The following is a 25,237-nucleotide window of genomic DNA, read 5'->3' as shown; positions in this document are numbered from 1 at the left end:
CCAGGCGGCACTGCGGTTACTGCGAGGTGCCCTTTTCCCACAGTGATGGACACAGACACACGTTTCAGTCTTTTTATAGAAAAAGGCAACTGTACATTTACAGATACATTTACAGAGCGCGGGGGGCAGCCGGGGGCAGGCCGGGACTGCCGCAGCCGGGAACCGCCGCCTTCCTCCTGCGGGGGGAGGAGAGCGAACAAAGGCAGAATGAGCAACCGGTTATGTGGGGGCTGAACGCGGGGGGCAGGGAGAAGCAAAGGGTGCACAGCTCTTCATCTGCTGAGCCGCGGTGCTGGCTCTTGGCGTGGACGGGACACGGATATCTCTCGCCCTTCAAACCCAGCGGCCCAGGGTGTGGCAGTGTGGGGCTGGCGAGGCCGGCTGGGGTTTTCCCTATCTGCAAGTGTCTCCAGTAGGAGAAAAGCTGCAGTGTAGGATGAGGGGAGGGAGAGGATGCCTGCAATAAGAGCAGGAGGGGGAGTAACACTGGATACCAGCCTTCAGCTCTGCCTGGCGGAGAGGAGGAGGCTTGCAATGGCTTTCGGCCTTGAGCTGGGGAACTTCTGTGTCACAGGAGGCAGATGGACCTCAGTGAGGTCCTGGGAATTTTACACACAACACGGGGAAGGCAAAGGCACATAGGCCTGAAGGCATCACACAGCCAGGCATGGCAGGAGCCACACCAACCCTGGAAGAGTGGAACCGTCCCTGGATGGAACATCTGCTGTGGCAGCGTGATTTGGCAGGGGCAGGAGTGAGGTGTTATCACCCCACAGCACAGAGGTGTCCAGGGCCTCGGAGGAGGATGCGGAGCCATCTTAGTATGCCTGCACCCTCTGGGTGCCTCTGCTAGATGAGAATTTGGAACAGGAAAGAGACAGCGGCTCCTAGGGCCAAGCCCAGTGTCAGGAAAAAGGCCATGACTGCTCCAGCTGTCTCTGCTTCGTGGGCAAGTACTTTCCTAGGAAAGAAACAGGTGTCAGACTCATCCTCAGGACGCATGCCCCACGCCCTTGCTGGAGTTCAACTAAGAGATGGGAGGAGACCCCAGCAGAGGCAGAAGCAGTGTTCTTCTGCTGCAGAATGGCAAGTAGAAGCCCCACCTCGCTCCAAGAAACCACCTCCACATCACGGGCTCATAAAAAAGACAGAATGCTTCAGGCAGGCTGTCTCAAGCTCTAGCATGAAGGCCACCCCTCCCTGACCCCTGTGCTGAAGTGTTGCAGCCCACTCAGATGCCCACCCAGATGCTAGGGCTGGACTTGGGCTGCCACCCACGGGTGAAACCAAATTTTCCCCCATCCCCAGAGCTTACTCACTTGGGCCCGAAGCACATGCAAAGGCTGGCCAGGTAGCCATTGGAGATGGAGAAGAAGATCATGAAGATGATGTACCAGGCATCGTGAGAGAATATGACGGGCAGGTGGTTTCGGGGTTGCACATTGCACAGCATGAAAAGGGGGATGAAGATGACACGTAAGACCACCATCACCGGCAAGAGGCAGCTGTCCTTCCCAGGCTAGGAGAGAGACACAGAGTGTAGCTGAGAAGTGCGCATTCCCTATCCCCCGGCGTGCCAGCAAGGGCTATAAAGAGGCTGTCCCTCTTCTGCAGGACTTTTTCTGCTGCAACAAATTCCAACATCACCAAGTGATACAAGGGGCAGATCAGGGTAGCTCCTGAGCCCCTCTGTGCAGGGCTCCCAGACCCACAGCTTCTGCCTGCCATCCTCTGGCATCCACTGTCCTGCTCCTGCAGCCTGCTGCATGCAGCTCCAAGGTTTCTCCCTGCATCTGTAATAGCTATTTGAGGCTGAGAGTGCTCTGCCCTCTGTATTCCCAGCCCTGGTTGTACTCATTAGTCTGTCACTCTCTCCTCAAGCCAGATATTCACCCAATACCTGGCCGTTCCCCAGAAGAGAACGCCCACTTAGTGTGCTCTTGTCCCTCAAAAAGAGAGGAAAAACAACAGGGACTGTTCAGATTTGTTAGCATAGCTGTGAGTGGGAAACATTCCCTCCCCAGGGTGAAAAGATGGAGAAGTTTGATACTGCTTGTTCCTTCCCTAACTCTCTTGGGCTGCATCAGACTGGAAAGCACCCCCTGCTCAGCTGCTGCTCTGGGACTGGGTGCAGGACTCGTGGTGAGGAAGTCAGCGTGCAGAGGAGATGGACAGGCCACCAGTCCCACCACAATTGGCCACTGCCCTGCAAATCCCGTCCTTAGCTGACTTGGAGAGCAGCAGTGCTAGAGCCAAAATACAGAGCTGAGTCTGGGATCAACTGCTAAGCCCCTTCTGCAAACAACAGGGAGTGAGGACAGCCTTATGCACACACACGCAACCTCTTCCTGCTGCAAACCATTGCACAGGCCAAGGCCAACTGAGGTGAATCGCCTCTGGCACCCCATGGCCTGCAAACTGGGCTTTAAACAGCTCTCCAACCTCCCACGCCATCCCCCAGCCAAGTGGGGTGAGATCCAGCAATCTGGAAAAGGGATTATGCTTGGACTGTTTTGGACAGTGCTGGGAAAGGCATGGATTGAGTTATGGCCTCCCCAAATCCCAACAGAGTTTTTGGATGCGCAAAGTTGGGACAAAGCAAGAGGCACTGTCCCCATGCTGTTGTGCAGCTATGATGAAGGCAGTCCCTGGTACAAGATGTGCCTGGCTCTCTCCCGAATCCTCTCAGCGAGAAAATGATGACAAGACCCTGTGGTCTGAAGTGAGAGGAAGCCCCCAGCTGCCCTGGAGGTGGCAGCCCTCCTTGGCTGGCAAAGCCATGGGACACTTCACGAACACATGGCAAAGATGATGCCAACTGTTGTGTCTGTGGGAAAACCAGCGAGAGCAGCAAGATGTTTTCCTTGCAGAGCAGGGCCCCAACCAGGGAAATGAGGCACAAACCACACCACAGTCAGACTTTCCACCCAGTGCCTGTTTTGGAAATGTCCCCTGCTGGGTCATCACACCACTAGGGCTGTGGCCTGGACACCAGTCAAGGCAGCTTGCAGCCAAGGCTGGGGGCAGCCAGCAGCCATAGCCAGGAGAGAAGCAGCTCTAGGCAGCAGGGCAGCCCAGCACAGCCAGGGCCAGACAGACCCTGCATTGCATGCTGCTGTGAGGAACTTCTCTAAACAAACAACCTGAACAATACAGGGGAAACAGCGCTTGGGGGGTGGGCAAGGGGCAGGAAGAGACACAGACAGACCCCTTCCTCACTGCCATCATGACTCCCACCGCTCAGCCCAAGGCACAGCGAGATGAGAGCAAGGGACCAGGGCATGGGAGGGGATAATTCCATGATCTGCATGGTGTGGTTCTGCTCTGCTGCCAGGATAATGCTCTTTAAAGCAGCTGTGTACTGTGCGGAGGCCAGAGGTTTTATTTCAAGCTGCCCCGTCTTTCACCCTCTTACACTGCCGCCATCCTGCCTGGCTGTTTGCATAGCTGCAGTGAAGGTTTGTTTACAAAGGCTGAAATAGAGGAGACAGCTTCATCCAAACCATGCTGAAAGAAGCCTGGGAGGAGAACAGGATGATACTGTGGCTTTCAGCTCTAACCCTTTCTGTAACCCTCTAAATCTCTGCTTAGGGCTTACAGCCAGAGCAGGAGTCAGCTCTGTGCCTACTTCCTCCTCCAAGCCATGGATGGCAGCCCCAGTGAGAACCATGGTCAAAGGGTATGGGGATGGAGAGTGCTTCCTGCCGCCAGCTTACCCATGTGAAGAGAGCAGTCAGACTCCGTCCCATCCAGTCAAAGACATTAAATATCAGGAAGCAGGAGACTGAGATGAAGTAGAGATCTGCAGGAGGGGAAGAAGGTCAGTGACAAGCCCAGGACGCCCTGGGCCCTCCAGCTGATTGCACAGAGACTCTCCTTCAGGTCTAGGGTCCTCCTAGTTTCCCACTAAGAGCTGGGATGCTCTTCCAAGCCAGACTGGTGTCTGCATCCAAACCTTCATGCACAATGGTCTTCCCTTTCCCTCAGGCACCCCTACTACTTCAAGCCCCACTTTCTTTCCTCCCATTTAGCTTGTTTCCAGTTTCCTCCTAGCCCACCACACACCTGGCTTCACTTACCCCATTTGTTTTCCTTTCCAAGGGTAGTGGATACCTTAGCTGTGATGGAAGGAAAGACCCCAATGGTGACGGTGAAGACTAAGCAGACAGACACTGCCATGACCCAGAGCTGGGAAGATAAAAGAAAGAGGCTGGCACCAAACACAGGGCAAGAGACCAGTGCAGGGGTGGTCTTCTCTCCCCATGCCTTCCTGCACCTGTGTTCATACCCTGACACAAGGAGAAGCACAGGGGATGCTGCCAACTCACAGACCTTCTTAAAAATGGAGATGACCGAGGGCTTCTCATCCGGGTTGTGGACAGGGATGATCTTTGAGTTATTCTGCTCCATCCCGTTGGGCTCATCTGCAGGGAAAAACAAACACAGGGCATAACAGACCCCACAAAGCAGGGATCTAATTTAGTCCTGTCTCAGTCTTCCCCTCAGCTCTTCTTCCTTTGTTCTTCTCCTCTCAGCCCCTCACCTTTCTTAATCAGGTCTCTCTTGGTCTCCAGCTCTGCGTTGTACACACGGTACTCTGTCTTGTCCTTCATGGAGTAGTACCGGAAGAAATCCTGCAGATACACAGAGAACTCAGTCAAGTGTGAAGAAAGAAGGCTGCCAGGGAACCAGCACCTGAGACTGTGTTGATAATGGCAAACAGTGCAAGATGGACAAAGTATTCCTTCCACTTGTGTCTGATATATATGCTTCTCCTGCTCATTCAGAGGCCCACTTCCACATTATCCTAAGGATACCACAGGTATCTGAGGTGAGAAGTACCACAGAGAGCTGCTTTGGGACACTGGGTGTCCTGCCCTGACACAGGAGGTGGAGGCTGACAGAAGCTGTGGCGCTATTGGACCAAGATTCTTGTGCTGGGATGTGCAAAGGTCTCATTTCCTCATGCTATTCCCCACTAAAAATAAAGTCTTACCATGCGAGGTAGAAGGATGTAGGAGACGACAGCCAGCAGAATCGCCACACAAGCCGTGGTGAAGTAACCAATGTAACTCTCTGGTTGCTGAGCACCAACTGGGAGCACAGGAAGAGAGGAGACATGGAGGAAAAGGAGGAGGATGAAGAGGGGCAAGAGGAGTGAGGCCCTGCTGCCATCTCCCACACCAAGAGGGTCCAGCATGACCCCACTGCCCCCTGTTGACAGTAATGCATTGTCATCTGCAGGGTGGGGATTACTTACTGCTGATACTGATTATCATTGCCAAAGCTGCGAAGATGCCTGCCAAACCCTGCCCACTCATGATGGGAGCTGTGTAGCTGGCAGGCAGGAGGCCGGCCAGACCAAAGAGGCTGCTCTGCAGCATGGCACCAAAGGCTGCAAAGGGAAAGATAAGCAGAGATGAGAAACCAAAGGCAAGGATGGGCTGCACCTCTGTGGGGAGCCAGTGTCACAGCCCTGTAGGACCAGGGAGGGTACCCAACCTCCTCTTTTCCTTGGGCTCTTTCCCAACGCCTTACTCACAGTTGATGAAGACAATGCTGATCATGGTGAAGACAAAAAAGGGAAGAGGCTCCATGGTGACCTTCACCATAATTGCAGTGATTAAGAACACCAGCCCAATGGCCACCAGGCTGCCCGAGATGCGGATCTGCTGGGGAATCCTGCAAGAGAGGGTGGTGTGGGTGAGGACAGCCCAGCACCTAGAGGTCTGCAAAATTCTCTTGCAGTAGTTGCAGCCAAACCACAGCACAGGAGAACCAAGCTTTGCCTTTGGACTGAATGGCTTGGCACAGTGTCAAGTCAGGATGTAGGAGCTGGCAAGAGCAAGGATAGGGCAGGGCTCACCGCTGATGGATGAAGGAGTTGAGGCAGGTGAAGATGAGGAGGGGCACCATGGAGCAGAGAGTCATGAAGTTGTCAAACATAGACTGCAGGTAGGAGAGTTCTGAGGCAGTGCCCATGCTGGTCTGGTTTGAGAGGCAGCTTGTGTTCTGTGGGTCTGCCAAGCGGTCGATGAAATACTGCAAGGAAAGGAAGCAGGTGGAGCTGAGGTCCTCCAAGAGAGGTCACCCGTAAGCCCTTTCCAGCCCCACACCCAGCCCAGGACCCCTCCTGCCACCTCAGTGCCAGGCATCCCGTGCAAATCACCCACACTTCTGCCTCCTGCCTGGTGCTCAGAGGTGGCACAAGGTGATCAGTGCCAGGGCAAGCCCTCACCTGCCTGGCAGTCATGAAGAAATTCCATGGCAGCAGCGTTCCCAGGCCGAGGATGAAGAAGATCAACCAGACAGCCTTGTACCTGCAAAGGAGGCAAAGAAGTGTGGAGCAGGACGACAGGCAGGGCAGGGGACAGGCGTCACTTCTGGCTGTCCCCAAGCCCACTGTGAAAGGCACCAGGCAAAGAGGGAGGATGAAATACACAATCTGGCATCATCTGTGGGTCCAGTGCTCTTAATAAGCAGAGGAGATTCTTGATAAAGGATGGCACAAAACATCTGTTATCCTGTCTCTGGCCTGGACTCTTTTGAGTGAATGTGGCCAAGGGGGGCGTTTCCAGAAAGCTGTGAAGGCAGAGGACACTCCCCACATGTGGCACCCAGCCACGCAGAGACCCTTGCCAGAGCTGGGAGGGAACCTTGCCAGCCAGGAGCAGTGGGGCCATGTCCCAACGCTAGGGACTGTTTACAGCCCATTTGTTTTGGAAAAATTGATAGAGCATCTTAGGGAATGGGTTCCACAGCCAGAGATGGAGTAGCTGCTCCCTGCCTGGCCAGAGAGCATACATCCATAGGGCTAGCAGTGAGATTTAGTGCCCCAAGCCCCCAGGTGCTGAGCCCCACGTTATCCCAGATTTCCCAGTATCTTGAATGTGCCCCCACCCCACAGCCTGGCATTACCTGTCCTGTGGTCCATCTCTTGTTGTCATTGTGCGTGGTGAGGGTCAGCACGGGTCCCAGCAAGTCTTGTGGTGGCTCTCTGGAAAGCAAACAGAGGGCTTTACGAGGGAATGAGGCCAAGCAGGGGCAGCATTGGCTTTAACCTGATGGCCTGGTTGACTCTGCAGGACTACGCAGCGTCAGGAAACAGCAATAGCATTGCTCAGCAGCTTGGGAGACCTATGGCTCAGAGCCCTTAGCTGAGGGGTTGTGACACAGGGCTTTACGCTGCTGCTCAGGGGACGCCGAGCCTGTCGTTCCAAAAGGAAACCTGCCCCCATGACATGCCCGTGCTGCTCCACTCCAGCCACCTGCCACTCCACTGCAGGATCTTAAAGGATTTGTAAGCCTGTGACTCTGCCCTCAATCCTCAGGCTGTGACCAAAGCATACACGCAATGGGCTGTGTCCTTCCCCCCTGCCCTCCCCACGTCCTTGGGGGTACAGAGGAACAAAGGACACGTTTTATCCAGTGGTTTCTCAGGTCAGAAGCACACAAACCCTTCTTTTCCACGTACTCTTTCCGTGAGGCTCTAACAGCCCTTCCTAGGAAAGCCAAGGGCACCCCGGGCACTGCTCACTCCCTCTCAGCACCCCCTGCTCTGGGCCCGGCCCCTGCTGCCACTCAGCAGTGCTTTCCCCATAAGCATCCGCCCTTACAGACACAGCCCCGGGGCCCCTGATCCAGACCCCATCCCTCGGCCCCCTCCCTACCCCTCAGGCATAGCAGAATCAGCCCCCCGCAGAAGCCACAGGCCTGCCTCGTTGTTTTCCCCTCAGGACAGCGCAGCATGGGGCATTCATCCACTTCTCCAAGCAATTGCAGCAGGGCTCCACGTGCTCAACCCCCCGCACCGTGCCCTCCCTCAGCCGCCTGCTCGGCCTCCCTCCTCTCCTGCGCGGCTGTGGGCTGCAGCATCCCTGCCTGCCAGCAGCAGCCTGCCTGCCAGGTAGGACGGCCACGGGGCCGGCAGAAAGCAGCATGCTGGGATCTGTAGTTCGAGCAAGGCTCAGCCCACATTAAAGGCAACGGAGGAGCGCGTGTGCTTCCAGGCACGGCTCACATCCTTCATATCAACTGCCTTGCTGAGGAAGGTGGCAAGGGGTAGTGCAGTCCTGTAGGTTGTGCATGGCATGGCAGCACAGCGTACCCACAGTCCCAGCAGCCTGATGCAGCACGGCTTCCTGTCTTCCCATGTAGACTGAGACAGCTCCCGTTTGCCCTTGTGAGCCACCAATGCTTCCAGAGAAAGTGCAGTAAAATCCCCTCCTGAAAATCCCCTCCTGGCAGCCTGCCAGCATCCCTGCAGGCAAGAGGCAGCCTGCTCCCTGGCACTGGATTAGCAGGGGGCCTGCGAGCGTGACTGTCATCCCCATAGGAAGAAATACTGCCGGGGCCACTTGTTGTCCCTGAGAAACAGGTGGAAAGCTCCAGCGCACCCTGCGGCCCTCAGCAGGCCACCCCTCACCCACACAAGGCCCCAGCTCTACTCCCAGACCACCCCCCATCTTCCCTGGGGTGACAGTGCTGTCCTGAGGAGCAGAGAAGGGAGCTCTGCCGCAGACATAAGCGCAAAGGCCAGTGCCAGGGCAATCACTGATCCCACCCTATGCCCAGTGAATTTGAAAGCAGTGCCTTCCCCCCGTCTTTCCCAGCCCCACCATTTCTCAGGAGTGCTCAGGTCACAGGGGCCAGAGCCACGTGCCCCTGACAGCATCTGCAGAGGAGGCGGGGGGAGAGGTGTCAGGTACCACAGCCGGCGGGCAGCCAGCAGCATGCAGGGCATGACAGTGCTGGAGCAGCAGGCAGGAGCCAGCAGGACAGGACTGGGGTTTGAGGAGTGCTTCCCTGGTGCTGTCTTTTCCACCGCCACCTGCTTCCGTGCTTCATCAACAGCCCGGCCTCCTTGGCAGCAATGCCCTGCCGCAGCCTCCTACCAGCTTTGTTTGTTTTCTGTCTCACTTTGCTAAATGCCTTCTAATTTTTTTCCACTAAGAGACAATCCGTGCCAAGGGGCATGCGGGTCAGTGCTCATTACGGCTGGAAACACGTCCAGCTGCCAGCTCTTACAAACAACACTATAGTAAACAGAAAAGATCAAACAAACCAACACAAGCAACAGGTGGCAACGGTGCTCCAACCAGGTGAGAGCAGCTCTACAATCACAAATCCAGAGCAACCCCGTGATAAGAGATATGGGATGGTGCTCCGTGCATCCTCAGCCCCCAGCACCTCCAAGGACCTCAGCCATCTGCCCTGCCACGAGGGCATGGGAAAGGAGGAGCAGTTCAAGGCCTCTGCGTGTGGACATCCGCTTACTCCCAGGCACGGAGCAGTTCATTGCAAGTGTGGAAGTGATGTGTGAACGGAAGGAGCAAGAAAAGAGCACGAACTGCTAAGCAAACAGCAGCTGTCCCCTTTGACCACATTCAAACAATGGAGAGCCCAATTGTAATTGCCCGTTTACTCAGCACAAAGGCTCAGGCACATGCTGCGTGACACCTACTGTTGGGCCAATGCCCGAGAACCCACAGCAGGGACAGCCATGGCACAAAACGCCCAACCTCTGCAGAAAAACTGGCACTGCAGGACAGCCACGCCTGCAGGCAGTAGTTTGTCACCCAGCTCCGGAGATTTCCTTTCTCACGCATCGCCCTTCTCCTGCTCTGCTGCCTGGCTGACGGAAAGCAGAGAATATGTCCGGCTTCCTGTGGTGGAGCAGTTCCATGGCGGTGGTAGGGATACAATGGGTCTCCTCCAGCTTGTTAAAGCCAAGCCCTTTCTGCCACCTTTGCCATCCTCAGTGAAGGGGCTACATGCAGGCAAGCTGCAAGCACCTCAGCACCCTCCTGCTGCTACTCGCTTTGCAGGGATGTGATCAACAGTTCCTACTGGTGCCACCAAGGCAGGGCAGGGCCAGATGCCTCCCCAGGCTTATAGCCCATTCTGGGGCCAGCGGGGTTTGCCTGCAGGCAGGGAGCAGTCCTGACAAACGTGCAAGTCACATGAAACTCTGGTGGCTGGGATTCAGCTTCAAGATTCCACCTCCAGCCAGATCCCCTTGTACATCCAGAGCTGAGAATAATGAATGCCTGCTTTCTAACACTCCAACTTGAGTCTGAGTGAGTTTCCTCATCGACCAATTTACTGTAACACGTAGGCTCCCCTACCTTGCTCTGGCCATGCCAGTCTAGTCTCTTCATTTGTAGTCACCATCCGACGTACCTCCACCGCCAGCTGTGAGCACGCCTGCTGCCTTTCCCAAGAGGCAGATCTGCATGGCTGCCTGTCTCACTGGACCAGGACCAACTCAAAGTGGGGGCCATGCCTTGTGGCAAACCAGAGTCCAACACAGGGCTGAAGTCAGCACCGATTAAGTATGAGAGCAGCACAGGCATGGATAACAACACCCTGACTGCTCTCCCATCTCCAAGCAGTTCCGCTCCTCAGCTTGTTCTGTTTCATAACCCACAGAAGGTTTCACTTCGTGAGCTTTTCTACTTCCTTTGCAATCTGGGAGCCCTTTAGCACCCTGTGGCAAAAACCTCCCGCATGGCACAGCATTGCTACGGGCAGCTCTGCTAGCTCCTGCTCTTGATTCACACTAGACACGCATCGGACCCCTTTTTCATGCCAGCCATGACTCTCCAGGCTCTCTCCAGGCGCGGATCCCAGCCACCCTACATCATGTTTTCCAAACAGAGAAATTCTAGCTCACTTAGTCATAGGGAAACAGCTCTGTGCCTTTGATCCTCCTTGCTGCTTTTCTCCAAATCTTTTCCCAGATCCTTTTGGAGATGGTGGGGCCACAATAGGAGCGGTGGACTGGGGCGATGGCACAAGGCTCTCTTGCTTTGTTTCTGCTTTGTCGCTCACGAGGAGTGACAGAGGCTCTTCTTCAGGGAATCGACTTGTTTTTATGACCCTAGCTGCCCACAGAGCTATATGAAATAACCCCAGGTCTTGCTGCGAGTGGTCAGCTCAGGGCGTAACCTTGTCTGCAGATTTGGGACGATTACTTCCCTTTGCATATCATTCGATACTTATCTAAACTGAATTTCATCCTCCTGCTGCCTGCTGTTGTAACGCTCCTCTGTGCTCTCTCTAGCTGGCATTTGTCCTCACGAACCTGAGTAATTCGATAGCATCAGGCAAACTCTGTCAGCTCATTGCTCATTCCCTTTTCCAGGTCACTCATGACTGCTGAAAAAGCATGGGACTGAACACAGTGATCTCCTTCCACCGCAGAAACTGACCACTTACTCCTACGCCCTGCTTCCTGTTTTTCACCAATGTTTGAGCCATGTGAAGACCTTCCCTCCCTAAAACCTGGGCTGAAAGACCTGAATGTGTTCTGCAAAGCTGTGTACCCAGGAGCTTACTGGGCTGCTGTGGCAGGCAGCACAAACAGCATTACCAGCCCGTTTTTCCCCGAAGTTCTTACCAGCCCTTCTTAGAAACCAGCATCACATTTTCCCCCTCCCCTCTACATCACAAGGCAGAAAGTACTTCTGCAGCCCCACTGAGGGTCATGCGTGGTACACAGTTGTTACCCCTCAGCATTTTCCAGGGAAGCATCCCAGCTCCAGACACCATGTCAGCCTGGAGCTCACTTCACCCTACCCCCTATGCCTGCTGGGAGAAGGGAAGGCTGCTCTCCCTGAGCCTGCAGCCCAGGATCCCCACTGCCTCCTCACTGGGCAGGAGATAGGTTGGATATCCTCGCTGCCAACACACGGGGCTGTTATCTCAGCTGCCGGGTGCAGCACGGAGGCGGGGGGCATCCAGTGCTGCTGTATGTTTTGAGTCACATGCAGCAGCTGCCTGCAGTACCTTATCAGGGTGGCTCAAGGAGCCCCAAGCAGTTCCCAGGGGCCTCTGTCAGGTACAGCCACCCAGGCATGTGCGTAAATTAAGCCGGAAAGGAGGGCTCTTCTCACACCCTCCATTTATGTGTTTAATTTGACAGGCAAAGCACACTTTGTCCTCAGCATGCCAATTATACCCCTGTGACATGCCTGGCGTCAGGTCGCTCAGCTGCCATCAGCAGCACCTCGGTGACTGCATGCATGGTCACTGCTGCCCATAAATTCCTCCTCCTGGCAGCGGATCCCCACGACCAGAGTCCCCACGTCCCCGCTCTGGATGCCAAGTGCGTTTCCAGCTCTGCCACAGAGCTGGCTGAACACAGGGAGCAACACAAGGCAAGCAGCAGGAGGGAGGCCCGAGCAGAGCAGTCCTGACAGATTGCACACACCTGACCCTTCAGCACACCCCAATGCCTGTTCATCAGCCAGTGAATTGCTCCTGGCACTCAAGCAGCCCCACAGCAGAGATGGGCGCCGCTGCTTGGCATGCCAGCAAGAGCAGCTTCCCAAAGCAGGGTCAGTGACCATCCCCCCATAGCCCAGGGTGGGAGCTTTAATGCCAGTGAGATACTTACCAGGAAGGCAGGCTGGGCCTCACCCCTGGATCCCGCTAGCTCCAGGACTCTGGTAAAGCCCCGCAAAGCTCTGAGCAGGCGTTGGCTCCAAGGGCAGCACTTTGAAGATGGGAGGGGAGATAGAGGGCCTGAGGGGGGAAGGAGATGGAAGGCACCGCGTCATTTCTGCGCAGGGAGAGGGAGCTCCCAGATAGAGCCAATGTCAGAGAGGCAGAGATAAGCCACTCTCAGGAGAACATCTGCAGCCAGGAACTGGCAGGTCCCTTCCAGACAGCTTCCAGGCAGCACCCCCTCACACCAGGATGGGGCCAAGGCCCTGAGGGCTTTCTGCCGCCCTGCTCATGGCGGGACACAGAGAGAAGGCAGAGGCAAAAAGCTGACAGCTGACTGCAGCACTGGCTTCTGAATGCACAGCAGTGCCTTCCCTGAGGCAGACCAGTGAGACGTATGCTGGCACCAGCAGCTCCCAGAGGAGAAGGGCACTCACTCCACAACACGGCGCCTTGTGGAAGGCTTGGGAAGAGGTCATAGTTTTCCAGGGTTGGGTTGGAAAATGAGATGAATAAAGCCCTTTTCTCCCCAGGGTGGAGAAAGGAATTTGCTCAGGGCTCCATTCAACGCATCTGCGGAAACCAACAAAGAGCAGAGTCTATGGTGAACCATCTCTGGGGTTCCCAGGCAGTCCTCAGAGGGGCTGCATGGGTGGGGAGGGAAGGGCAAATGGAGGCAAGGGCCCCATAAAGCTCCCACCACACAACCACAGCACTAAGGAGAAGACGTGGTGCAGTGGGCACATTGCCCCACATCACCTCCTGTCTCTTCTGCAGCCAACAACCCCATGGGCTCTGGGGGGATATTGGGGCAAAGGGGTCATCCCAGGGCTGTGGCAGGAAGAGGCACAATGAGAGGAAGCAGAGTTTCCGTTCCCCAATCAAGAAAACCCAATGGGACCCCTGGGATGAAGGGCAGGATGCCAGTAATGTAAAAATCAGCCGGGAGCATAAGGTGCAGCCCCAGGTTGGAGTGGGTCCTCCTTGCTGTGATTAATGCAGCAGTGACACAGACCACCGCCACCAGGACAGCCACCAAGCAGGGCAGAGTTGCCCCAGCTGCACCACTATACGGCTGCCTCCCCATGGGCCATGCTTGGATCTGCTCCACAGGCACCCCCAGAGCAGAGGGGAGAGCCCCAAGGAGGAAGCATGTGGCAACAGGGGTGAGGCAAACACCCGCAGCCAGACGGGTCTGGAGATAAGGGTGAAGGCCAGGCACGAAACCCAGACAGGCTGGGTCAAGAGGGAGCCCAGGGCTTGGGAACGGGGAGGGTGAGCCACACAGCTCCTCCTCCTGGGGCTGTAGGGCTACACCTACCAGCAAGACCACGAGCAGGACTCAAGAGGCCACCTGGCCTTGGGCAGCCTGCAGGGCAGTGGAACGGGCAGGGGAGAGGCTCCCTTCCTTGCCACAGGACAGAAATACATATGTTATTTTGGGTGCCCTGGCTGACCGCTGCGTTTGGCACCCAATGCCTGCAGCCCTGCTGGAAATGGGATGCCAGGCAGGAAAGCAGGTTTGGCAGCCGCTGCAGCCCACGCAATGCAGCTGCCAGCTACCAGGGATCAGCTCACTCCTCATAGGGCCACACCGCTTTGCACAGCCTGAGCCATCCTCAGCTGCTTGCTGCCATTTTGTGATGGATGGGGACACAACAGTGGCACAGCCATTTCCACAAGAGTGAGGGCAATGTGCAGCCAGAGCATCACTGGCTCAAGGCATACACACGCTCTGGAGGAAATAAGTCAGAGAATAAACCTCCCACTCAGCTGTGGGACAGGAAAGCCTTTATGCCAGTGGGGCAGAGCAGGGTGGCGGGCAGCTCCCTCCTACCTCTGCCCAAATCCCAGAAAAGCAGCACATCGGGCTCTCTCCCACGAGCAGCAGGAATAAACACAGGCACAAGACAGGGACGGGCAGGGCACAGCCCCTCTGGTTGCTGCCACATCCCTGCAGGCAGCTGCTACCCGGCACACCGCAGCCCGGCTGCACCACGAACATCCTCGGGGGCACCATGCCCAGCCTGTGGCCAGCCCTGATGTTGCTCATGCGGGAACAGCGCTTAGAAATACATTATTGCAGACAGAATGTTATGTCTGGTGTTGGCTCACAGTACAGTGCCCACCTCTGAGCCTCCTCAGTGTTAATGTGGGGAGCAGGGGGGAAGGAGGGCAGCTGTGAGACCTGCTGCTGGGAAGGCTGGTGAGGGTGTACGAAGGGGAAGGAGGAGCTGCAGGGGAGGATGGATTGCTTCCTAATAGCTCTGTTGAGCTGCAGCTAGAGCACAGCCTCCCACAGCTGTGGGTAATGCAGCCCTTCTCGGCAGGATGGTGCAAGGAACCAACAAACGCAACATCTACAAGCACTGCACAGCTGCAGGGCCCAACTGTCTGAGACTGCACAGCCCTCAGCACAGCACAGCGCTCTGCTCCCACAAGCCTAAGCTCCCAGCCACGGTCACTACCCGTTCCCCTGGAACAATCCCCACGGTTTCCCCAAAAAAACCCTCAGACCAAGCTGCACACCCTGAAGTCCTCACTGCATTCATGCAGTAGCAGAAGTTTGCAGGGTACTGCAACCCTGCCAAACTGAGCAGTGCATACCACCTCTGCTTCAGCCCATCTGCCCCCATTATCCTGCTCCTTGCCACGTGCCTCTCCTCGAGGCTCCACAGACTGCTTGCTGAGTGCATTTCCAGCTGTTGATGCCAGCACTGGAAACTTCACAGCGAGGTGCTTTCCCATCAGACAAATCCTAAAGGAAATGAACTATAACAAATCCCAGCGGCACTGATGGGAAGAAGGCAAAACTGCAGCAATCAGCCGGGCTTCCTGCTGGCTGCTTTGCAGTGACCCAGTGGGCAGTGAGATTGCCTGCTCAACACTGACCTCGTGGCTGCTCCCTACCCTGCACAGCAGCAGCACCAGCAGGAACAGCAACAGGCTGGTATAGATGTCAGTGGGAAGAGCTCGGTGCTGGGGGTGCTCAGGAAGATGTGCAGAGGTCGGTGGAGTTTGCACTCTGGGATCAGATTAAATTAGCAACAAAAGCAAGCAAACAGTGCTCAGCTGACAGTAAAGAATGCGTTTTGCAGTTTCCCTAACAATTCCCAAGGTCTTGGCTGTTACGCTGGATGAGAAACAACTGAGGTGAGCGTTCATCCCAGAAAAACACCGGAGGGTGCTTGCCAGCCTCCCAAAGGCCCTGCTTAGGGCCATGCCACCTGGCCAGGGGAGGTGGCTGCTCCCAGTGCCCTGTCACTGTATGGCCACTGTGAGCCCTGTCCCAGCCCAGGAACTGAATGGAACAGGTCAGTGAGGGCAGCAGCCACGGGCAAGCAGGTGCTTTGTGCTCTGCACCCTGGTTTCCTCCCGGCCCACAGGAAGGTCACAGCAGGGCAGAAACAAAGCCTGTGGCTTAGCTTCAAAGAGGAGGAGGCTCATTAACAACATCTCACCCTGAGATAATGAGAGCAGGGATGCCACGATGGGGAAACGATGCCAGCGTTTAATCATGCAGTGCAGGGAGTAACAACTGAAGGATGGAAGTGTCCTTCTACCCCAAGAACCAGGTCCATTTGCTGGGCCAGGATGCAGTAAGCTTCATCCTCATCTCCCTTCCTCCTCACTCTGGGTACCTGGCACAGCTCTTCAGCATTTTCTCAGTGACCTGAGAGCAAGCCAACCTGGAAGCAAAAGGCAGCAGCAGCACTCAGGATGATGCAGGTGTGATGTGTGCATTGCTGCTGTACCAAACAGCTCTCAGACAGCTGCACAACCAGAGAGAAAAGCACACTGTGCCATCACACCCCGGGTTAGCTCTGCAGACTGGAGCAGATCCAAAGGAGCACGAGGCAGGCCGGCAGCCCACAGGAGCTGGGAGCGGAAACACTGCCGCCAGGCTGGGATGCTCTGCTGCAGGGGAGTGGGATTTCCCATAGCGGCATCCACAAAAGTCCTCTCAATTGTATCCGTTCGCCACAGGCAACTGCGGGGCATCCCAGCTGCTTCCCTGCTTCGCAGCAGCGAGGAAGCGCATCCAGCTGTGGCCAACAGCTGCACGAATCCCTCCTGCCTTTCAGCCCTGGGAATGCTCTGGGCTGAAGGATACAGGCTCGCTTGTGTGAGATCCCACAGCCCTTGGGCTCAGCCTCCGCCTCTTTCCACAGCACCGCAGCTCGGCCGCCTGTCTCCGAGACTGGGGAGTAACGGCGGAGGTGGGGAGGACAGCACGGCAGAGAGCAAATGGGGCTCCCTGCGCTCCTACACCAGACCCAATTCGCAAAGGAACACTTGTTGGCTCCTCTCGCTGCACGCCGCGGCCGGCCGCGAGCATCTCCTCGCGCGGCACCTGGGCAATTCCGCTCGGGGCCCCACAAGAAGAATTCCCAAGCGGGGAAGCGGGGAGGCGGGGGGGGGGGGGGAAGGCAGCACGTGGGGCCGGGCGGCACGTGGCTCCGGACGCGCCTTCTCGCAGATCGGGGCGGCCCCGGAGAGCCGCGCGGGAGGACGGGCACGGCCCCGGCGGAGCTCCGCGGCGCACCCAGCCGCGCCCGGGGCCCGGCACGCCGGCAGGCGCGCTCCGCGCTTTGCTCCGCCGAGAACTACGGAAGGGAACTCGGCGGTCCCGCGCGAGGGAAAAAACCCCGCGTCCCATGCGGCGGCCAAAGCGCCGAGCATCCCTCGCGGGCGCTCGCCCCGTCCCCGTCCCCCTCCCCCCCCTCGCCCCTGAGAGCCGAGTCCCCGCCGCCCCAACCGTTTCGGCAGTCCGCCCGCTCGGAGCAATCTCTTCCTCTCCGTTTTGCCGCCTTCCGCGCTGGGCGGGGGCCGGGCCGGGCGCCGCCGTCAGAGCCAGGCGGTCCCCGCTCCGCCGGAGCTTCCCCGAGCCCGGACGCGCGACAAGAGCAGCCCCGGCCGCCCGCCCCCAGCACCCACCTGCAGCTCCCTGCTCTGTGCCGCCGCACGGCCGGGCCGCGCCGCGCCGCTTTTCAGCGCCGCCCAGCCCTCTCCGTGGGCCGGCCCTCCCCCTTCGCACCGCCCCCGGAGGCTCGCGGGACACCCCCGGCACGGGGCTGCGGTGCGCGGCGAAGCCCGTCGGGTTTTGCCCCGTGCCCGAAGCAGCGCGGTGCCCGCGTGTCCGGCATAGGCTCCGGGACGGGCGGGCTCACGCAGCCCACAGTAATCGATCGACGTGGAGACCTTCTCCGCCGTCGTTCAAAGCCTATAGTTTTGCTTAAGTGCAAAGGTACATTCTCACCGAGCAGGGTACTTTGTACGCACACGTATCAAGGTTACACGTCTCAGGTGCGGTGTTTCAGGGCACTGCTGCTCCCAGCGCTCCCATCTCCCGCCCCACCACGCAGCCGCAGGCAGGGACTGCAGCTTGGGAGCTCGCTCCCAATGCTTTCTGCATTAACAAACAGAACATTCCCTGCAGGCAGCCGTCAGCTCGGGTTAGAAATTAAAATTGGAAATTAGACGCTGCCGAGTGTTCCTGCAGATTCCCCACAAGCTCTCAACACGACGCGTCTCCCCTCAGAACCACAGCCAAACACCGTGCTTTCATTCCAAAGCAGACCTGCAAAACACCTCCGTGTGAGCAAAAGTCCTCTAAGAAAAAGGCAGTGGTGACACCGATGTCTCCCTCAGGAGGTGCCCTCTCTCCTGCCCTGCTCGGCAGCACCTCTCCCACTGCCCGATGGCAAACATTGGCCATCTGTTACAGCTCTGTGTTTCTGAACGACACACACCGGGCAGGCGGCCCGGAGCACTGCTGGATAACAGGGCAGGAGCTGCTGTGCACCGGGAGATCCGTATCACACCAAATTAAATTTAAAAGCTCCCATCTGCAATTAAGCTCCTGCGGCGACTTGCAGGCAATGACACATCCCTGCCCGCGGCTGCCTTTCCCGGCCTGCCTTCCCCAGCAGCCCCACTTGGGAAGGTGTTACTTGGGGCGAGCTGCAGGCACAGCCCTGCTCTTTTCTCCCCGCTCTCCCCAGCAGTCAAGGAAAAAAAAAAGGGGGTGAGCATCACCCCAAAATGCATAGAGGAGGAAAAAAGCAAAGCAGAAGCTGCAGTGGCACTGCTTTGAGATACCCAGCATCACCCCTCCAGCTCTGAGATCTGCTGCACTGCTAGCTATGGGGCCATGTGGGCTCTGTGGGATCTGGGGGGGCCTTCGTACTGTCCTGATCCGGGCCCTGTGCCTCCAGCTGAAGGGTCATGCTTGCAGCACAAGTGAGCATTTGAGCATCAATAAAGTGTTAGCGTTATTTATAGACTCCTATCTGAGCTAAAAGCTATGGCAATCAATGCCCTGCAGACAAGGGCTTCTAGGATCTGGTGGTGATAAAGTTCTCGGATGCTGTCAGGAGGAGAAACACCACCACATCTCAGCCCAATTTTCCATTACATCTCTGCAGGAAGAGCAGTGGGGGTGCAGCTGCCTCACCCCAGGCTGCCAGCAGCAGCGTGCACAGCTCTTACCATCTCCCCGTGATGGATCACGTTGCCTAGTTCCCTGCTCTGCCCCTCACCACATTCCCAGGGCTGTGGCTCAGGGCTATGGCAGATCCCACTAACAGCCAGCCTTGGGCTCAGGGATGTCCCAGGACACAGCGCTGTCACCCGGCTTCTCACCTCGGATGGGTGCTGCAGCCTCCAGGAGAGCACACCCAGCTGCAGCGGCGATGTGTGGAGGTGTCCCAGCATGTGGCCTTGGGGCAGACCGAGGGAGATGCCTCCTTCCATGAAGCTCTGTGCTGTGCAAACCCACGTGGGCCAACGCACACCCAGCTGTGGGACCGTGATGCCTTGCTCCATCCTGGCTGGGTGCGGTGCCTGTGCAGAGCGCTGCTCCTGAGCAACTCTGGTGTTGCCAAGCTCACACAATAACAGCTCCCAGGAGAAGCCAACAGCTGAGAAAAGCTCTCCTGCCCAGGCCAGGCACAGCTGGTGCCTCACCCAGCAGCCAATACCAGCACTACAACTGCACCACAGCACTGCAGCACATGGAGCACAAAGCAGTGCCGAGCAAGGCCAAGATCACAGCACTCCCCTCTCCATGGAGCACTGTGCTGCCAAAGTGCTGCTGCTGGCAGATCATTGTGCTGTTGGAGCCAAGGGAAGACAGGCAGCAGAGCCTCTTCCTTACAGAATATGGGATTCCACTCGTGCTGCTCGTTTGGGGGTGTTCCTTCCCAAACCTCAGCTGTGTACCACAGGCAGACCAACGCCATCACCTGGAGCCCGATTAGCATGCTGTGCCCACAACTGGTTTTCAACAGGAGAATAAACAGGAGAAATGCTCCCCTTTCAGATATGCCTGCTGCCAAGCATTGCACAAAGCTGCCTTTTTTTTTTTTTTTTTTTTTCCTTGTAGCAACTCCCTGCTTCTACTGAAGCAACCAAATCCAAGCAGGAAGGCAAACAAACAGCTGCTTTTGAAGGCGAGAGTGAAACGTGAGGTTCGTTCCAGGCTGTAGTAATGCATCACATGAGCTGGAGAAGTATTCTTTGTACCTCTTGGGCAAAATGCAAGTTTTAGAACATGAGGAGATAGTTACTATTTGTATGCACTCCACGTCCTAAGGAGCCTTGCCACTTGGCGCCCACGCTGAGCTCTGCAAGCGCTCTGCAGCCATACGTTCCTTAACCCACCCCCTCTTCCTGCAGGATGCCATCTCCTTTCCCCTTCATTTGCCACAGACAAGAAACTGAGGTAGCGCCAGGACACAGACTGTGGGTAGGCAGGGAGTGGGGAGCTGCATGCCGTCCTGTCCCCATCCCACATCCACGCTTTCCACCCCAAATCAAGTGGCCAACACAGGGTCGTGCCACAGACTCCCAGTGGGAACTGAATGATGGACTGCTTTGGCTCTGGGGTGCCCAGATGATGCCTGGCAGAACAGCTGTGGGCACGGAGCTGTTGGGGCACTCCTCTTACAGAAAGGACTTTTGCAGAAACGAGAGCAGCCCCAGCCACCTGTATTGCCTGCAGCCTGCTAGCAGGAGGCAGGGCCATCAAATGCAGCAGGCACGTCAGGGGCACCTCCGGGCCCCCGGGGCACACATGGCTGCTTTGCTCTGTCCGCTGCTCAGCGGAGATGGGAGGAGCCAGCTCCTATTCTGGGCCAAACCCTCTGGCAGCACTCCATGAGTTTGCAGCCACCGGTAAGGCTGTACCCACAGAGTAGGGAGGCATCAGGATTAGCAGGCAGAGCAGGAGCAGGGTGGAAGCAGATTAGTGGCTGTATCCGGTTCTGCACACGTGTGACAGGGCAGTAGAGCAGAGCCGTGTACAGAGAAGGAGCGTGTTAATCGGTCACATGGAGGAAAACCCTACAGGCTACTGGAAATCAGTTATAATGCAACTGACCGCAGCAGCCCTGCATGCTCTGGAGGTCCCCGGTTCACACTGCTGAACTCAGTGCAGGCTTCCTTCACCAGTCCCTTAGGGACAGGGCTCTCCTGTCACTGCCTGGGGACACCTGCCCCATGTTTCAGGGAGTGATGCTCACTTGTGTGCCAAGGTCCCATCCTACACTGCAGACCCTGGTTATGCCATCACCACTGGCAAAGGGCTGCGCTGTCCCACTGCATCTTCCTGCTGCTGGACCTGTGAGATGTGCAGGCAGTGCTGCTGAACTGGGGCCGTGGGGGCCTTTCCACTTCAGCAAGCACAAACAAATCCCATTGTCTGCTGGCTCAGCAAGGGGCCCGGGTGCTTGTGGGGCTCCAGCCTCATCTGTCAGCCTGAGGGGAGGCCCAGGGTGCCCCCAAGGCAGGGCAGCACTGTGAGAACATGGGGCTGGTGCTCCCCTTCAGTGCAGGCTGAGCACACAAACCCTCTGCCAAAGCCACTGCCAAAGGTCTTCCTTATTGCTGCCTCCTGGATGCAGCCCTTTTCGCAGTAGTTCCTCCATGCCTGTTCCCTTTCCGCACCCCTGCTCCCCTCCACAGCTCTGCTGCCCCTTTGCTCCCTCTGACAAGTATTTACTGCCTAATGGCAGCTATTAAACAGAGCCACAGGGCAGCTGGTTACTGAATGACAGCCCAGCAGTCACCACACCACGGGTACAGCATTGTTCCCTATTCCACCACAAGTATCTTCCACCTGTTAGGAGCTGGGCTGAGACATTGGGAAATATAGGACAACACAGTGTGAGCTCCTGGTTACAAATGTTAAATTCTGTGAGATGCTCCAAGGCACTGGGAAACCAAAGTCCTGGGGCCAGCAGAGTGCCCTTCCCGTGCAGCCACCATTTTTCTTGCCCCAAGTGTCCTTGGCAGCAGCGTGGCCATACAAACCCACAGTGGGTGGCCCATTGCTGTGGTGCCCAGAGTCACATCCAGCCCTTGGTGGCAGCGCCAGCATCCCGTGAAGGAGCAAAGCCGCTGGGGAAGGAGCTAGCTGGCACCCAGCCATGCTTGCAAAATGCACGGGGGAGCTGGGAAAGGGATGACCTGCTAGGGAGAAAGGTGAGCTGCTGCCATGCAGTCCCCTTTGTGTCCAAAGCCCGTCTGCACAGAGTGACAATCAGGAGCCATGCCATTCCAAGCATAGGGACAGCGGGCAGAGCCATGTGTGGCTTTCCAGGAGTGCCACCACAGCCAGATGCTGCTCACCCACCATGGGGTTCTTAGGGACAGTGCCATGGGGATGTCAGGAATGGCACCACAGGGACCCTAGGGATGGCACTACAGGGACTGTGGCATGCAACCACCTGCAGAGAGGCAGCTCCCAGGAGCTCTCCTAGCGGTGCCTGCCCCAGACTGAACCCAGCCTGATGGCTGCTGGCTGCTGAGGAGGAATTCAGCTGTGTAAACGCCTGGCACGGCTGACTGGATCCTGTTTGGAGAAGGAAGCCTGCCCTGTCATGCTTTCCCCTCTGGGCAAATCAGCGGTGGCTGAATGCTCCCAAACATCTCCTGGAGAGTTGTCCAGAAGGCCCTTTCCCACAGCTCTAGCACACAGGCCACCATTATTCCCCCCACTGCCAGCCAAGCTCGTCTGCATTCCCAGGCCATAAGAAGGCCCCGGGGCCAACCGACAGAGTGCAACAATGGGACATCAAAAACAGAGCAAAGCCAGGGGCAGAAGCTGAGCAAACCGAGTGCCAAGGAAGGAGGGAAAGTCTACACTCCCTACCAGCTATCCCCTGGCCTCCATGATTCCACTGCAGAGCAGTGGGCACGGGATGCGCTGGGAGATGGAAATGCACAGGAGCGCCACCAGGATTTGTTGTGCAGGTGAGGCGGTGGATGGAGCAGGGCACGGTGTGCCACAGAGGGATGCCTCAAACGACCGGCACCTGCTTCTCCCTGGGTATGGGATGCTGAGTACCAGGCTCACCGTGCTCCACGGCATCCCCGGCCCCTGCTTAAAAGCCGGAAGCCCTGCACCCAACCCGTGCCCCGCAACTCATCCCACGCACGGCGCGGACGAGCACACCGGGCGCTGTCGGTCCCGGTGCACGGGGTCCCCAAACGCATGGAGGAGCGCGGCCCGGTGCCGCCCTCTGGTGGCCGCAGCCGGCAGTGCACCCGTCCGCGGAGCTTCGGGGCTGGGAGCCGGGAGCGGTGCGGCGGGGGCTGACTCTGCGCATCCGTCCTCGGCTGCTCGGGACTTGCAGGCGGTCTCCAGGGAAACAGCCTGCCCTTCCTACTAAAGTCCCAAACCCAGGCGATCTTTCTGACAGAACAGAAGGCAAGAGCGGCCCCCGCAGCAGCACCGTCGGCTTCCCATGAAATCCTCTTTCCGAGGAGGAGCTGAGGGCACCGCCTGCTCCTCGCCTTTTCCAGTCCCTGCAGGATCCGGCATCTCCAGAACCTCGCCTGCCTTTCGCTGATGCGGCGACCGGATTTGCGGAGCCGGGGAGCTACGCCGCTTCTGGGATGCGATGCCAGGGGGCCCATGGGATCCCCGCAGAAAGTCACAGCTCCCGGAGCAGCCGGCGAGTTCCCCGAACGGCAGTTTTCCCGCTGAGCCCTCGCGCTCCGCCCTACACTGGGTCGGAACACTGCGAACTGACGGCCTGCTGCCCCGGACCTCGCACTCGGCACGGGCGCGGGGACAGCACTCGGGGAGGACGGAGCGATGGGAGCGGAGCCAGAGCTGAGGGCGGGCGCTCAGCGGTCAGTTTTCAAATAAAAGGGTCAGGGGACAGTGTGTGATTGCGCGAACAGGGGGCAAGCGAGGTCCGAGCGGTACAGGGAGCGCTCCACGGTGCTCCCCAGGAGCGCACAGACACACGGGAACTATCCCAGCGCGGCTAGAAGCACGCTGGGGCCCAAGCGCCCGTCGGGCAGCCGTTCATCCCGCAGCACCCCGACGCCTCAGTACCACGGCACCCCCGCCCTGGGGGCACGGTGCTTACGTGGTCGTTCCAGGGCTGTAGGGCTGCGTCCCGCTGCTGCCGGCGGACCCCGCGCAGCCAGCAGTGCCCGCTGCGGTCGCCGGGTCGTAGCGCTGCCCTGCGCCAAGGACGCGCGGTGCGGAACGGCCCTCGGGTCGGCTGCGGCGTCCTTGTCTGCGCGGGGCCACAGAACCGCACAGCCCGGCTCAGGGCCGGGGCAGAGGAGCGCGGCGGAGCTCGCTGCGGGGAGGGGGCAGCGTGACCTTGCGGCGGGGCGCCCCGCAGCACAGTGCGGCTCCCCGCGGGGCTCTCAGAGCCGGCTCCTCTCCGCTCACCGGGGGAACGCTGCAGGACCGCCGCCCGCCCTCCTCCTGTCCCCCATCCGCCCCGCCGTTACCTCTGGGCTCGGCGATGATCCCTTCTGCTGCGGCCCCCCCGTCGCTCCCCGGGCTCTGGCAGCAGCCAGCTCGGCGCGGCTCCCGGCGGCTCAGCAGGTGGAGGGGTGGCTGCGTGCGGGCGCGGATTAGCGGGGGGAAGCGGCGTCTACCATAGGAACGACGAGCGGCATTCGTCAGCGGGGCCCAGCGCCGGGGCGGGGGAGAGGGGAGAGCGGGCGGGGGGCCGGCGCCCGCTCCTCTGTATGCTGTACGCGGCTCTGCCCGCGGTCAGCAGGTGCCACAGCCGGTACGGAGCCGGGCCATCGCAGGCCACTCGCTACGGGCTGACTGTGACACATGGACCCAGGGGGAGGGGGGGCCTCCGCCAGGCTCCCCAGCAGCTCCGGACCGAGCCGGCACCTGCCGGGCTGTGCGCTCCAGCACCGCGCTGGCCCCCGCCCAGCACATCTCTCAGCCCCATGCAGCTCCTCTCTTCCCATTAAGGCAGCGGAGCGCGCACGGGTCGGGAGGAAAACGTGCCCGAGCCAAGAGCCGGAGCCGAGCGGGGGCCGCGGCCTCGACACTTCCCGCCTCCTCTGAGCCTCACGAAACCCCCCGCCCGGCGACAGCCGCCCCTCCGCCGTGCCCGGCCCCAACCGCGGGGACGGAGCGAGGCGCTGGGGTGGGGGGAGCGGCTCCCCGCCCGCGCTGCGGAGCTGGGCGGCAGCCAGCCCGGTTATTTTAAGCCCTGTCCTCCAGCTGCGGAGGAGAGGCAGTGCCACGGATCCCGCTCGGGCTCCCAGTCCCAGCCTCGGAAGCTACCCCCTTTTCCCTAGCGCTGGCACACAGCAGTGTCCGTACGAGCTGCTCCTTTCTCTTCCTCGCTGCCACGAACCAGAGAGGCTGAAGCCAGCACGGCTCGGAGTCATTACTGCGAAACAACCTGCGTGTGGGAAACCGCTGTGCCCGGCCACGGCGCGTGGTGCCTGCAGCCGCCCTGCACTGAGCAATCGAGATTTGTTGAGCAGGCAGCAGCTGCCCTGTTGA

General features: G+C 58.3%; 1 protein-coding gene across 8 annotated transcripts; it reads right to left on the bottom strand.

The window, feature by feature from the left end:
* Positions 1–58: 58 nt before the first annotated feature.
* On the bottom strand, positions 59–24,593 carry SLC29A1 (solute carrier family 29 member 1 (Augustine blood group)). Of its 8 annotated transcripts, XM_048936496.1 has the most exons (15): positions 17,389–17,461; positions 15,912–16,139; positions 12,401–12,528; positions 6,919–6,997; positions 6,239–6,320; positions 5,867–6,042; positions 5,543–5,682; positions 5,261–5,395; positions 4,997–5,094; positions 4,544–4,634; positions 4,333–4,424; positions 4,080–4,188; positions 3,717–3,802; positions 1,320–1,519; positions 59–961 (listed from the first exon to the last, which is right to left on the bottom strand). In XM_048936496.1, exons 4-15 carry the CDS (start codon positions 6,945–6,947, stop codon positions 850–852), a joined length of 1,350 nt encoding a protein of 449 aa, XP_048792453.1. In that variant the 5' UTR covers positions 6,948–6,997; positions 12,401–12,528; positions 15,912–16,139; positions 17,389–17,461; the 3' UTR covers positions 59–849. The 8 variants fall into 8 exon arrangements, with proteins under 8 accessions (XP_048792453.1, XP_048792456.1, XP_048792455.1 ...); XM_048936499.1 differs by lacking the exons at positions 15,912–16,139; positions 17,389–17,461 and adding an exon at positions 24,211–24,593; XM_048936498.1 differs by lacking the exon at positions 15,912–16,139 and having other exon boundaries at positions 17,389–17,472.
* Between the last annotated feature and the right edge of the window lie 644 nt (positions 24,594–25,237).

The sequence above is a fragment of the Lagopus muta genome, chromosome 2, assembly GCF_023343835.1.
Source record: "Lagopus muta isolate bLagMut1 chromosome 2, bLagMut1 primary, whole genome shotgun sequence".
NCBI classification, from domain to species: Eukaryota; Metazoa; Chordata; class Aves; order Galliformes; family Phasianidae; genus Lagopus; species Lagopus muta.
Note: the sequence above shows the minus strand (reverse complement) of the source record. Positions and strands in the feature narration are given on the sequence as shown.

Coding starts and splice junctions, on each gene's coding strand:
- SLC29A1 (XM_048936499.1), bottom strand. CDS start 6,947: ATGACAACAAGAGATGGACCACAGGACAG. Junction 6,321..6,918: donor AGAGATGGACCACAGGACAG/GTAATGCCAGGC, acceptor CCTCCTTTGCAG/GTACAAGGCTGTCTGGTTGA. Junction 4,189..4,332: donor TCATCTCCATTTTTAAGAAG/GTCTGTGAGTTG, acceptor TTATCTTCCCAG/CTCTGGGTCATGGCAGTGTC.